Genomic DNA, 15387 nt, shown 5'->3' with positions numbered 1-15387 from the left:
TTTGAGGTCGAAACAAGTTTAAGGTGTGCTGGATTTGTTGACGCAATCCTCCCACGAAGCGCATGACAAGTTGTTGTTCTGAGTCGCGTAACTCAACACGATTGATCATCCGGAAAAATTTAGTTGCATAATCATCCACGGATCGACTTCCTTGACGCAGATTCTGAAACTTTTGAAACATCAATTGCTCGTAGTTGAACGGCAAAATTTTTTTTTGCAACTTTTGTTTCAGTTTTCTCCACGCTAAGATCTTTGATTTTCCCTCCCAAGCTCGTATGGTTTTGATTTGTGACCACCAAGCCGCCGCTCGATCTCAGAAACGTGCTGCAATAAGAGGTGCACATCGATCTAGTGGAATCTCTTTAAATTCAAGAATTTCTTCTACTGTAACGAACCAGTCCAGCAATTCTTCGGCTATGATGGAGCCATTAAATGTAGGAATCTCGAGTTTGAAACAGGATTTCCATGATTTGTCTGCATCTTCTTCATCTGAGTCTGAATTGTTGTTAACCGTGCGATTGTGACGAGCCCGGTGTTGTTGTAGTGGCGCAAAGATATTGTCGTCTTCTTCGTCTGATTTTGCAACGTTGTTGGGACGTGCGTTGCGTTCCTTTTGAATGACTGGCGTTGTGTTTTGGGTGGATAGGGCAGCTACCGCGTTCATCAGAGACGCGACCTGAGCTTGGAGATCATTCACGGACTGTTGCGTAGCTGGTGTGTCATCGTCAACATACTGTTGAGATCGTGTTTTTCGAACCATCGTAGCAGTTGAGAAAGTTTCGGAGCGTAGCAGAGCTCTGATACAACCCTGGCGCAGCGTACGAATGGGTGAACGGTCGATCTAAGAATTTAGGGTTCTTCGAGACCTGTTCTTGGATCGATCAAGAGTTTCTTTCGATAGCTTCTTGAGACCAACTTCCTGTTTTGATGAATTTAATCAAATCTAAACAAGGTATAAAGCAAAAACTCTTTCTATTAAATCAAACGTACACAACAAGAAGCCATATGCTTGGCTTATATAGATTTCCGTAGACACAAACCGTCATAGGAGTAGGATAAATTAATAAGTAAACTTTCTAGAGAATGATAATGAAAAGAAAATCCAAAACTAGATATAAAAAAGAAATAAAACCGAACTAGGAAAACATGTATAAGTTGCCGTCAGTCTCATGGGTGCTCATGCATCACCTCCTCAGGCAACTACATTGTTTATATGTTGAAAATAGCTATCTTTTTGGATTTACGTAAATCATTATGATCTTAACAGATAATAATCAGAAGGTATAATAAATATATTCGTAAGTGGTCCATAGTTATCCATAAACGGGACAAGAGGATGGAGTTTTTTTACGTAATTTGTACCCAATCTACTTGATATGTTTTCAAAATAACGATACACTGGCTTAAGATGATGAATGTTATATATAAAAATAACTTTTATCTATTATTATTTATTTGTATCCATTTACGTATTATGTATATAATTAAATCTAACACTACTAAAAGCCCGATATACTGAGCAGTGAATACGCCACGTAGGATAGTTAATTCAGGCCAATCAGGAACATGTATTTTGACAAGTCAGACGGGCCTCACGGTTTAATTTCGTCCAAAGTCGACGGGCCTCACGGCTTGATTTCGTCCAAAGTCGAGCAGTTTACCGCGTGGGCTTCATGCTTGCCATTTGGGCTTTATCGGATTGCCATTTGGGCTTCAGCGGAGTTTTATTTGCCCCATTCGACGCAGATCACAAAATAAAACCGAACCGTCGAATGATGGCGATTCTTCTCACCCTTACCACTTCGTCTTCTCCGACCGAAGAGCAACAAATCCGATAACTAATCGATCCACAGTCAATACTTTCGTTTCAATCAATCAATACCTCCTTAATGATTTCGTTTCACCTCCCTCTTTTCCTCCTCCTTTATATGATGATCTTCTTTTCTCCGTACTAACCAAAACCCTAGAACCACTCAAATCTCAAGCCATGGCGATGAAACTAAATGGAAAGTCTCCTGTCTCCTCCGACTCTGACGAAAAATTCATGTTCTTCAAAGATGTCTCTCTAGGTCCCCATGAAACTCAGTTGCGCTTCCGACTCATCCATTTCTGGGAGGCTCGAAATCCGGTGGAGAAGACACTTATTGGCATGGAAATGCTCCTCATCGACGAGCAGGTACGTCAATTCTCTAAAAAAAATATTTCGCGAACGTAGATCTATGTTTTCCGAGATTTTTTGGCGTTTCTTTAAACTTTTAAGAAGAAGCTAGGGTTTTGATTAGTATTTTTGACGTTTTGTTATACGATTGATTAATTAGTTAAAGTAGGGTTTGGATTCGTATTTGTTTTAATTCGGAGGTTTTGTTCTCATTTCGTGAGTTGTTATTCTTTTTCGACAACAGGGAACTGTCATTCAGGGATTCATCCCACCAGGACGTATCAAGAAGTACTTGCCTGATATGAAACAAGGATCAGTTTACAGACTCAACAACTTCTACGGATCGAAAAACAAACCGGTGTATCGGGTTGCTGATCATATCGCAACTGTGTCTTTCACATGGAACTCTGAATTGTCGGTTCTTCGCGAGATTCCAACCTCTTTCGATGAAGACCGTTTCAGGTTTCATTCATATGAAGATTTTCAAGCTAACTGTGATGTCAAAGGTGACCTCTACGGTAAGCATACTAATTTTAAAAATCATATGTCAGTTTCATTGCTTTATGTTTTGTTGTAGTTTAAGTTTATCTTCCTGCTTTGGTAAAGAAATCTAGAATTTTGTTGGGTTAAGTAAGTAGTTCAAGTATTTTGTTTCTAGAGTTTTATTATTAGCCATCTAAATTACACTCTTCATAATTAGTTCAAGTATTTGGTTTCTAGGCTTTTATTAGCCATCTAAATTACATTGTTCATGAAAATGTTTTAGATGTTGTTGGCCACATGAAGCTGGTCAATGGACAGACTCTTATTGAGCGTCCCACACTTGATGAAGTGAAGATCGCTACCACTCGGCACATTATGGTTCATCTGCAATCACATGAGTAAGTGTGTTCTTCTATTTTCAAGTTACCATCTCTCGGTAGCTGCTAAATCCCTAAGAGCTTACTTTTTGCAGCGGACCAGTCATGAAGCTCTACCTTTGGGACCAGGCTGCAGCAGACTTCTGCAAGAAGTTTAACACATATGAAAACACTCCCACAGTGCTTTTGGTCGCAGCTGTTAACACCAAACGTCTCGGAGGTAATCAATTATCTCTTTGGACTCATATTTCATTGATAATTGTGACATGTTTTCGAAAAAGATAGTTTCATCGTTCACTTACGTGATACTAAAAACATTTTCTTATTCCAAAAAAGTTTTCTTATTTGTCATTGGTTGCTAATTGTTAACTATTCCAAAATGTTTTCTTCTTTGACATTGGCTGCTAATTTCTCACTCAATCATTTTTGATGTTTCTTCCGTTATTGAACAGGTACCCTTGCACAGACCTCTATGTCCCCCACACGGGTTTTCATGGACTATGATGTCCAACCAACCATAGATTATTTCAACTGGTATGTATCCCCGTCTTCAGCATCTATTCTATACAGATTCATGTGAAGCGCACAGTTACACATATTGAAGTGAATGACTGAATCAATGTTTTTTTATTTTGTGTTAGGCTCGGCTCAAACCCAGAGATTGCTAAGCAAGTTAGTGCAGACGTCGTCACCAAGTGTGAGACACTGACTATAGCAGATATATTCTCTTACATGAAGCAAGAATTTGCAAAGGTAAAAATAAAGCTAAATACTTCTTACTCAGTTTGAAACACTAAGATTTGTATATCAAATGCTTATAAACTGTTGTAGGATGCCTTTTTTGAGTGCACGGCTACGAATGATGTTGTTCATGGCTCTGCTTGGTACTATATTGCATACAGTGGGTGCCATGCTAAGGCTACCAAAGGCGCAACATCGTTGGTTTGTAAAAACACGAAATGTGAGAAGGTTAACACAGCTGGTGTTTGTGGAAACCGAAATTCACACCGTCGAGTTTTGTTAATCGGAGGAAAGCCAAGTTAACCTAGCCTTCCCTGAAGGTCCCGGTTATCTGCTGGGCCACACACGACACGATCAATATCAAAGAATAAAATGAAAATAAGTAGAAAAAGAGAATAAGAGGATCTTATTTCCGAATTCGGGTTTGAGCGTGAACAACAAGTAAAGACCTAGGCTACAAGAGCTGTCGGTACGTTCGCTAGTCTAGCGACCTAAATCTAAACTAGTTGAGTCGCAACTCGATTAGTAAAAGCGGAAAAAGATGCCTAAATTGCTCTAAGTGCTAAGTTGCTCTGATGTGCCCTGATCTCCCTTCCCTCTTCGTCCTAGGTCCTGCTTATATACTCCTCCTTAGGTCAGTTTACCTCTTCTTGGGCCGGATTTGTCGCGAAGCGGGCTTTTCCATATTTCCTTCTTCTTTGTGATTATCTTCGAAAATTTGACATTTATCTTTTCCCGCGGATGAGATAAACCGTCATACCAGTCTTCGGGCTCAAGTCTTTTGGGACCATAGATGGGCCGTTGTCTGCAATTTGGACCCTCTTTGCGCCGTATCGAGACTTAAGCATTTTTACGATTTTACTCGCGAAGTAGCCGTTGGTATAGGCATGGTTCTTCCAACGGAACCCTGTTTCTTCGCATAGCCGAGGCATTTGGTGTTAAGTTAACTGTAACCTGCTCTACTACGAAGAATAAGAAACCGTTCGAGAGACATAACCTTCCCAACTTCCCGAATACTTTCGACGATGTTTTTCAGACGGAACATTGGTGTCGTATCCACGGACCCGAAGACTGAGTTACGGAAACTTCGGACGAAGATGCATGGTTATGGGATGGGACCGGGTTCCGAATGGTCCACGGAGAATTGGCCGCGCTTGCCGGGCGAGCTGATCCGTGCCACGATCGAGCTCGCCGGCGAGCCAACCGGCAACACGGTCGTACTCGCCGGGCGAGCTGGCTCGTGTCACGGCCGAGCTCGCCGGCGAGTCGACCGGCAACACGGTCGTGCTCGCCGGGCGAGCTGGCTCGTGTCGCGGCCGAGCTCGCCGGCGAGTCAACCGGCAACACGGTCGTGCTCGCCGGGCGAGCTGGCTCGTGTCATGGTCGAGCTCACCGGCGAGTCGACCGGCAACACGATCGTGCTCGCCGGCAAGTCGACCGGCAACAAGGTCGTGCCCGCCGGGCGAGCTGGCTCGTGTCATGGTCGAGCTCGCCGGGCGATCCGTTTCGGCTATTCGTTTTCCCGGCTTTCGAAGTTTTGACCGAGATTCGGTTTTTCTAAGGACTTTCGGACATCGATTCCGTCGTGGCCGATTTTGATCCCAACAGTGTTCCTCAGTATGTTCTCTCGCCTGAACACTTAATTACTCTTTATCTGGTATTTGCTTCTGCTTATTATATTGGTGACGTTTCCTTCTGATTCTTTCTTAACAGGTACCGTGTAAAGATATCTGTTTATGACAACAGTGGCCAAACTGTTTTTGTCCTACTTGGTGATGCTGGCTGTGTGTTGACCGGGAGGCACACATCGGAGTTAGTTAGCAGCTACTTTGAGGTAAATATTCATCAGTTTATGCTCTCAGATAATTTCATCTCACACTGTTGTTCTTAAATGATAGGCTAATGAGAACGAAGGAGCTGACCATGAGGTGCCTGTCCCGGAAGCTCTAATCAGCACCATCGGACAGACACATAAGTTTTGTGTGAAAGTTACAGAGCATAACTTCTCTGGCAATACCCGAGCTATAACTGTCACCAAGATCGTCTCTCTAGACACACCACCACCCACAGAAGCCTCTATTGAAAACAACATTGCTGACACGTCCGAGGAGACAGTGCAGACTGGGAATGAAGTGTGTGAGCCTTCCAAAAGCCGTGGTGATTCTGCAGATGAGGAGAGTAAGAGGACGTTTGACAGTGTTAATCCAGAGAAAGACAAACGCCCAAGATGTGAGAATTAAGCTTCGGTTCATGGATGTTTAAGTCTTTGCTTTATAGTTCAAGTATTGACTTGTTTTTTTTTAAGTTTGCTGCAGTTTAAGTACTATTTTGGTTTATATAAAGACAATGCGTTGTTTCTTTCCATTTCAGAATTTGTCTTTTTAATCATTTGAACTATCTTTCTTATAATCACTTCTGTCTATACTTATGTTTACTGATTACTTTCTTTAAATCTGCTTGACCAATCGGGTTGTTTGCTATACTTTGTCTTTTAATCAATTGAACTATCTTTTGGTTTTGTTTGCAAAAAAATTCAAAGAAGAGATAAGTGTTTGATTGAATAATGAATGGGCCTCGCTTTTTTATTTTAATTATTGTATCTCAAGTTCAACGTATTACTGTGTAAATTAAACCCCATATTTGAAAATGATATGCATGCAGCATGAGCGCATACCTTAATTATTGTTTATTGTTTATTGTTTGCTGTTACTTATATATAATAAGGTTTCGCAATGGCCTGAAACAACTCATCAACCTCTGAACAATGGCGACCATTCCCTCTCACAACCATCTTCTCCCTAAGCCGACCATCTAATCAGCTCACTCTCTTTCCTTCAAACCATAATTTGCCGGAGGATGTTCGCCGGCGATATAAAGAAGCTAAAGAATCAAAGAATTTGAAAGACATGTGTAGAAAGACAAAGAGTTTAAAAAATGCCCGACTCACAAAATCTTCCAAGATTACATGATTACAAATTTGGTAAGGAATCTTTATAAAATCCCATGTTTGCGTAAAATCTTCATCTGAAAAGGAAGGTCATATATTTCATTAAACAAGCAATTACAATCTTTGACTATTCCTTTCAAAGGGAAAAGAAAAATTCTTAAAAAATCAAACTCACCCAAAAAATCATCCTTCTCTTGCGTAGAAAATAATATTTCTTAAGCAAAATCCATCTCTCCCAAAAACTCATCTGTCTCTTCGTTACGTCCAGGAACCATACCCGTACTCACGTGTTGTTTTCTACCGTCAGGAATAAGTTGGTTGTGAGGATCGCTGTTTCAACGGAATGGATAACCCACCTAATGATCAACCCATCGAAGCTTCAGGTAAATACATAATCTTCTGCCTATTTCTCTCAGAAAATAAAAAATTAGAAGGATCCAGCAATTTTGTTTTTCTTTTTTGGGGTTTCAGTTTCTTTGTGGTCAAGGAATTGGAATATCCAATCCAAATTAAACCATAATTTAGTTTTAGTTAGCGATTCTGCTCATTCAACACATAAAGTTGCAAAGTAACTTTTTAACTCAAAATCTTTCATATAAGAATTTGACAAAAATAATATAAAAATATAAATATGAAAAGAATTGAAGATAGAAGCTGAATATAATTAAACATAGATAGAAAAGATGGCCCAAAAAAAAGTGGAAACATAAATGACGAAATTATTATTATACAAAGACAAACTCCTAAATCGAGAATAAAAATGAAGTAAGAAGGAGGCTACACTTAACTACAAAGACAATAGAAAACATGCAATGAAACTGAGGGTTTAATAAAATAATTTCTATAGTAAATACATATTTGTGAACATAATTATATAGGATGAAAGAAGTATTTTTTATAAATTTATTGAACCTTAGCAAATGAAAAAAAAATCATGTATGAACAAATAACATTAATCCTAAAACTAGAGTTTGACCCGTGCGTCCGCACGGGTGTTTCCATTTTTTATAATCAAAATTTACGATTGATTGCAGTTTTAAATGTTTCTACATAGGTAGTATTGGTTGTTTTTAGGTCTTTGGATATTCAAGTAAGCAAAATTATATTTTAAAAATATACAGATTTTGTAGAAAAGTAATCAAATATATTATTCACTTTTATATGGATGAAAATTTATTTTATATACCCAATATAAACTTATAACATTTGCAACATTTACACAAAACATAATTAGTTTAAAGTCTTAAAATAAAAGAAATTTATGAGTAATAATAAAAAATGATAAGATATGAAGATTGTGTTTATTTAAATATGAAACCTTTAATTATCTCCTAAAAATAATTAAACAAAATCTCTTATATTATATGTTTTTTTTTTAAATTATTATTGAGACATTTTATGTTTTATTCACTTATATATTGGATATGCTAATTTGGTGGAATAATTTAGATTTTGGTTGTTCATTTACAGTTGATCAAGAATCCAAGATCTTATATATCTAAAAATGGACCTAATGGATCTATTCCTAGAAAGTTATGTTACATTTAATTATCTCTAATCTTATCATTTAAATTTTGGGCCTACCAGAAATTTTTATTGGGCTATCAATAATTAGATTTAAAGAATATATGATCCATTGGATTTATAGATAGTATAAATTAAATAGATATAATTTAATGTTGTAATACAATAACTCCATATGTTAAATATTTAAATATTTGTCGATGTTAACTTTTAAAATTATAAAGATTTTTTAAAAAAATAAAAAAAAATCATATTATCTAACAATGATTGATCTTTACTACCTTACACCAATGAAAACAAATTTTAAACTATATAGTTTATTCTAAAAATTAAACGAAAACTAAATATTTAATTATTTACTCGATAATATAAATCTATGAAGCGAAAATTTTAATTTTTAAAAAAATTTCTAAATTTGTGAAATGTTACAATATCTTTGAATATGACAATAAAACAATATTTTACTAATTTCTATATATATAGTTAGGATTTTAATAATGAAATAATAATCCGAAAATATATATATAGAAGAAGATACAAATACATGTGAAAGTTTAAATAAAAAAGATATATTTACGTTTTGGTTTAATTATTCGCTTGACCACATGGAGAAATGAAATCCAAAGGATATTAAATGGCTTAATGTTTGACACCATTAATTTTTTTTTGAAAAAAGATTGCAATATTTTATTTTAGGAAATGAAAGATTGACGTTAGCATAATGTTAGGGAATTTAGTGTAACAAATATAATTTTGAAGGAAACTGATATTTGTTATGTTTTTTTTGTAAGTTCATTTATTAAAATTAATTATGGTTAAAATGGAAAATGGAAATGGCATTAGGTGTAATTAAAAGGTTATTTTAAGTACTTCATATTTGTACTTCAGTTTTAATAAATTAGATATTTATATAAAAATAAATAAAACAAAAGCATGCGTGGTTGCACGGATCGAGATCTAGTTAGTGATTATTTCTAGCCAAATTTGCCATTAACTCTAGTGTAAATGTGATATTATTTATATTTCAATTTAAAATATTTAGTTAGTGCATCATAAATGAATTTTTAGTATTTTTACACTAATATACTGGACAGTATAATTTTATACATGTCCATTTGCAATAAGATAATATATATTTTTGTATAAACAATAGTATATAAATATCAATACTGACACTTGTATGATGTATAAAAACTGATATATGTATGATATATAAACCAAGAAATAACAGTGGTTGATAACTATAAAATTATATATACATGTATTTAACTAAAAAAATGGATGGTTTTTTTGAAACATTTCCAATGACCTCAAATTTACGTATGAACCCATTAACTATGTAAATAATAATAGATGTATGATGTATAAATCTATTAATAACAATAAGATATAACTAAAATTTATCAGTACATATGTTAAGATTTATATTAAAAACATTTATGCTAAATGGAAAAGATGGCTAAATGTTAAACACGTTTCAAATGATTTCAAGGTATCAACTGAACAATTATATGTCTAAATAAAAAAGATATATTTACGTTTAATAATGATATAGTTACGATTTTAATAATGAAATAATAATCCAAAAATATATATATAGAAGAAGATACAAATACATGTGAAAGTTTAAATAAAAAAGATATATTTACGTTTTGGTTTAATTATTCACTTGACCACATGGAGAAAGGATATTAAATGGCTTAATGTTTGACACCATTAATTTTTTTTTGAAAAAAGATTGCAATATTTTATTTTAGGAAATGAAAGATTGACGTTAGCATAATATTAGGGAATTTAGTGTAACAAATATAATTTTGAAGGAAACTGATATTTGTTATGTTTTTTTTGTAAGTTCATTTATTAAAATTAATTATGGTTAAAATGAAAAATGGAAATGGCATTAGGTGTAATTAAAAGGTTATTTTAAGGGTTAATTCATATTTGTACTTCAGTTTTAATAAATTAGATATTTATATAAAAATAAATAAAAACAAAAACATGCGTGGTTGCACGGATCGAGATCTAGTTAGTGATTATTTCTAGCCAAATTTGCCATTAACTCTAGTGTAAATGTGATATTATTTATATTTCAATTTAAAATATTTAGTTAGTGCATCATAAATGAATTTTTAGTATTTTTACACTAATATACTTGACAGTATAATTTTATACATGTCCATTTGCAATAAGATAATATATATTTTTGTATAAACAATAGTATATAAATATCAATACTGACACTTGTATGATGTATAAAAACTGATATATGTATGATATATAAACCAAGAAATAACAGTGGTTGATAACTATATAATTATATATACATGTATTTAACTAAAAAAAATGGATGGTTTTTTTGAAACATTTCCAATGACCTCAAATTTACGTATGAACCCAATAACTATGTAAATAATAATAGATGTATGATGTATAAATCTATTAATAACAATAAGATATAACTAAAATTTATCAGTACATATGTTAAGATTTATATTAAAAACATTTATGCTAAGTGGAAAAGATGGCTAAATATTAAACATGTTTCAAATGATTTCAAGGTATCAACTGAACAATTATATGTCTAAATAAAATATATATATTTACGTTTTGGTTTAATTATTCGCTTGACCACATGAAAAAATGAAATCCAAAGGATATTAAATGGCTTAATGTTTGACACCACTAATGTTTTTTTGAAAAAAGATTGCAATATTTTATTTTAGGAAATGAAAGATTGACGTTAGCATAATATTAGGGAATTTAGTGTAACAAATATAATTTTGAAGGAAACTAATATTTGTTATGTTTTTTATGTAAGTTCATTTATTAAAATTAATTATGGTTAAAATGAAAAATGGAAATGGCATTAGGTGTATTTAAAAGGTTATTTTAAGGGTTAATTCATATTTGTACTTCAGTTTTAATAGATTAGATATATAAAGATTTAAATTAACAACCATATGCAATACGTTTTCTTATTAATTTAAATAAAATAAAAAATAATATTTGCCGCAACACTATAACTAAGATTTTACTTTAACAACTCCGTAAAAAATGCTCAAAAAATAGTTTGTCGGCCCGCAGGATGAATATTTTTAAAAAGTTTAAATTGTTAGAGTAAATATTTCATATAATTTTTTATTGATTAAAAATATATATATTAGTTTAATTTTATACAAGTTTTTTAAAGACTAAATAAGCTATGCTATGTTGATAATTATTTATGTTTTTTCCTTACGGTGGCATTACATCATTTCTTTCTGAGTATACATGCTTTTGTACTGGAAGTTATTATCATATAATAACTTATGTGGTGCATTTTATATTTATTATAATTGATTATTTATATAAATATAAGTGAGAAGTTATTAGTTTTTTGTAAGTTGTTATTGAGATGTGAAGTAAATTGTAGGCTAAAATTATATCATTATGTTTAATATTTATTTTTTCAAATTATAAGTATTGTGTTTAAAATACAAATATTAAGAAAAATATCTTTATATATTTAGCATTTAATTAAATAGTAAAATTGAGCAATGATAAATTATAGGGTAGATGAATCTAAACACTCATTTTTTATGTATTTTGTATAGATATATATAAATTTAAATGATAATAACATAAATTAGTTTTTTATAAAAAATATTTTGGGCAAAAATGATATTAACATAAATATATAACGAATTTAAATATAGATATCTATTAAATGAAAATTAATAATCATATGGCTTTACGATTTTATGCATCTTTTATAACAAAAATTGTAAGCTCGTGATAACAAAAAAATTAATGTGAGGCTTTTAATAATCTTAGTAATTCTTAACAGCTCTTGAATATACACAGTAAATCATCAATAAAATTTTTGAAATAAAAAAAATTATATTTTTATATGGTATTTAATTTAATATTTATATATATATTTTGAATATCCATTAAATGAAAATTTTCACTCATATATTTTACGATTATTTATATTTTCAACAATACAAGTTTTAAACTCCTGATCACAAATTTTAATGTGAGAATTTGAATAGTATTAGTAATTTATAGTTATTTTCTAAAATTCAAATAATAAAATATACGAAAATATAAATTTTTGTTATATGGTCAATATGACATGTTTATTTTATGATAATAATTAAACATAGACGATGGAAGATACGAAAAACTGTTATCAAAGTTTTCAACCAATTTAGAAAAATGTGAATTATATTTATATCATGTTTTGTGAACATCACTAAAGATCTTCAGACTAAAATTAATAAACGTGTATAAACTGCAAAACGTTACAGTTTTATTTTGTGATTTCTTGTACCCATTTTCTCTTAACTCTTTATTCACCACTGTAAGCCGCAGCATCACAGTTCCCTGTTGTCAGCAAGTCGCATCTTCACAAAACCAACAAAAATAAATTATTAACAATCAATAATATAACAAACAAAAAAAAACACAAAGATGAGATATCTAATAATCGTGTTCATTTCTTCTACCTCCGCAATGCTTTAACAATAAACTAATTTTAAACTCTTTCGACACTTTAAGCTAGGCTCTGTTCAACGTTTTAACCTACGCTTGCACACATTGTTTCACTTTCATGTTCACTGTACCAACATTTCAGCCGGTCAGACGTACAAAAGGAAACGAGGACGTACCCATGGATCACGTACAAAATCAAAAGGTATTCCTGAGTCTCGAACACATTTAATTTTCAAATTCAAAAGTTCTGTTGGATATTACTAAAATGGTGTATATTTTCAGTTCATCTGATCAATAATCGACCAACATTCAAACCAAAATTCTTTGACTGTAAATTTATATGGAATATAATACCATACTTTTACAAAACTTACTCATTAAACTAACTGAGTTTTATATTTAATCAAATAGGTAGATGTGATGATTGTGTCTCATATAGTACGTAACAATACTCCATTATCTACCCCCTAAGTTATACTCCCAAAGTTCGTACACTGATAAAGCTATACTCACATCCCGAAATGATACTGACGATGAAATCAATGCATATACAATCTCCAAAACCGACGGGGAGTCGAGAGACTACTACAGCTACGATAGCTTCGAGGTTTCAGAAACTCAGTCTGATCAAAACGATACATTATATGCGATTGAGTAACTCACTCTCAAAGTTGGGGCCCCAATTATGTTTCTGCGAAACATAAATTAACAAAAAGGATTATGTAATGGTACCCGTTTGATCCTAACCCACATAGGCGAAAGAGTGCTTAAGGCAGGCATAATCACTGGATCACACATTGGAGACGAAGTTTTAATCCCAAGAATTGTTCTCTTGCATGATGAAACAAAGCTGCCGTTCACTTTACGTCGACGACAATTCCCTATCAGATTGTGTTATGCAATGACAATCAACAAAAGCCAGGGGCAAAGCTTAAAAGAGGTTATCCTATATCTACCTAGACCGGTCTTCACACATGGTCAACTCTATGTGGCCCTCTCACGTATAACAAGCAAAGCAGGATTAAAAATCATCAAAAGCGAAGATTCACACCCACGGAAGGTAAAGAACATTGTCTACAAAAAAATCTTCAACCGCCTTCGTTCCCATGAGAGTAATTAAAATTTTAAATTCAGAATCTAATTGAATATTTTTTAGTGTTTATCTATCTAATAATTCACATTTATTTGCTATGCAGTATTCTAGCTATCAACAGAAATGAATCAAAGTTAAAACTCCTTCCCTGATGATATATATCTCACTACTTTCAAGTACGTCTACTTATTCTATTAATTAAATAAATTGATTCCTCTTACTAAGTTATGTTCACTGATTACTTCAAAATAATTCCAGGCTCTCCAACTCAAGAAATACCATCACATCTACACGCCCTTTTCGTCAAAAAGTTCCACCATCTTATTTATGATTTCCGCTTCTCTGTTTTAAGACTTTTACATCTGCTCTTAATAATAATACTGACTTTCCTCTGATTCTAAACATGGTTTATAACAAATTTTATTTTTAAAACTGATCTACTGTACTCTGGACAACCAAAAAAGTTAGCCAAAACAAACAAAAAACAGCTCAAACATCGTCATATACGCATTGGAATTTAAATATATATAAGCTAACTCCAAATTATCGGAGATTATCATCTAAAATCAAATTATTTTAACGCATTTTCCGCGCGTAGCCCGGACAACGACTCTAGTTAGAGTAAAGACATAAATCAGAACAATACATCTTGTTTATTTACGATATTGTTTTAGTAAATAAATCAAAACAATCATTTTATTGGTATCTAACCAAATTTCAATAACATGTACATAGATATATAGTATATTTTAATATAAATATTTATTATTGAGAATTCATACTCACATGATAAACACAAAATTTCTAATGTGCGATTTTTGTAATGAAAATTTCAAAATTAAAACATTAAGGTTTCAATACTTTTTCAATACAAATTTATAAATTATCATATTTAAGTATTATTCTATGTTATATAGTTTAATTTTAAACTATATTATTATATAATATGAATGTCTAGTAAATGAGACTTCATATTCATACGATTTATGATCATTTGTATCTTGTTATTACAAAAAAAGATAAACCATTGATCACAAAATTATAGTGTGAGACATTTAACGTTTTTAATAATTTATAGTCGTTTTAAAAATTCTATAACATATAAAAAATTTTAATTTTCTAATTATATGGTTAATGTATTTTTTAATATCTTTTAATAATATAAAACTAGGTGGCCGGCCCGCACCCTGTGCGGACATAAACATATTCAAATTATTAACTAAGTAGTACATAGTTTTATAAGTAACGAATTTTATATCATAATACCACCGCCCTTGGGAGAAAGCATCAGGTACAAAAAAATGTTGGTACTCAATATTTTACATGGACGAGATGGAACAAAGTAACTTCAGTATCAAGAGGTATTTATTGTGTGTACGTATAATTGCAACGTTCCAAAATAATTTGTATGTTTACGAAGATATTTTATTTTCAAAATCTGGAATAAATAGTGTGTAGTTTCAGAGGTAACATATTTTATATTATCATTACATTCCCATTGAAACCCTCTTTTACCATTTCAGAATGTAATTAAGGACATAAAAATTCAAAATATGGAATAAAAAGTTCAAAATATGTAATAAATATG

At 32.3% G+C, this 15387-nt stretch overlaps 1 protein-coding gene and 1 long non-coding RNA gene across 4 annotated transcripts; both read left to right on the top strand.

The window, feature by feature from the left end:
- The first annotated feature begins 1987 nt into the window (after window positions 1-1987).
- On the top strand, window positions 1988-3043 carry LOC125583017. The gene is made up of 3 exons (XM_048749545.1): window positions 1988-2176; window positions 2403-2676; window positions 2925-3043. The coding sequence occupies exons 1-3, from the start codon at window positions 1988-1990 to the stop codon at window positions 3041-3043; spliced, it is 582 nt and encodes a 193-aa protein (XP_048605502.1).
- Window positions 3044-3506: 463 nt separating this feature from the next.
- Window positions 3507-14431, top strand: LOC125584567. Of its 3 annotated transcripts, none has more exons than XR_007321481.1 (5): window positions 3507-6739; window positions 7014-7089; window positions 12849-13766; window positions 13903-13975; window positions 14058-14431. It is a non-coding gene; the product is annotated as an uncharacterized LOC125584567 (long non-coding RNA). The 3 variants fall into 3 exon arrangements; XR_007321482.1 differs by having other exon boundaries at window positions 6975-7089; XR_007321480.1 differs by lacking the exon at window positions 3507-6739 and having other exon boundaries at window positions 6779-7089.
- The last annotated feature ends 956 nt before the right edge of the window (window positions 14432-15387 follow it).

Source organism: Brassica napus, chromosome C3, assembly GCF_020379485.1.
Source record: "Brassica napus cultivar Da-Ae chromosome C3, Da-Ae, whole genome shotgun sequence".
NCBI lineage: Eukaryota > Viridiplantae > Streptophyta > Magnoliopsida > Brassicales > Brassicaceae > Brassica > Brassica napus.
This window is presented reverse-complemented; position numbering and strand designations above follow the sequence as displayed.

Excerpts from the sequence above, each read along its gene's own strand:
- LOC125583017 (XM_048749545.1), top strand. The coding sequence starts at position 1,988 with ATGGCGATGAAACTAAATGGAAAGTCTCCTGTCTCCTCCGACTCTGAC. Across the intron at positions 2,177-2,402 it reads TGCTCCTCATCGACGAGCAG|GGAACTGTCATTCAGGGATT; the intron begins GTACGTCAATTC and ends TTTCGACAACAG. Across the intron at positions 2,677-2,924 it reads TGTCAAAGGTGACCTCTACG|ATGTTGTTGGCCACATGAAG; the intron begins GTAAGCATACTA and ends AAAATGTTTTAG.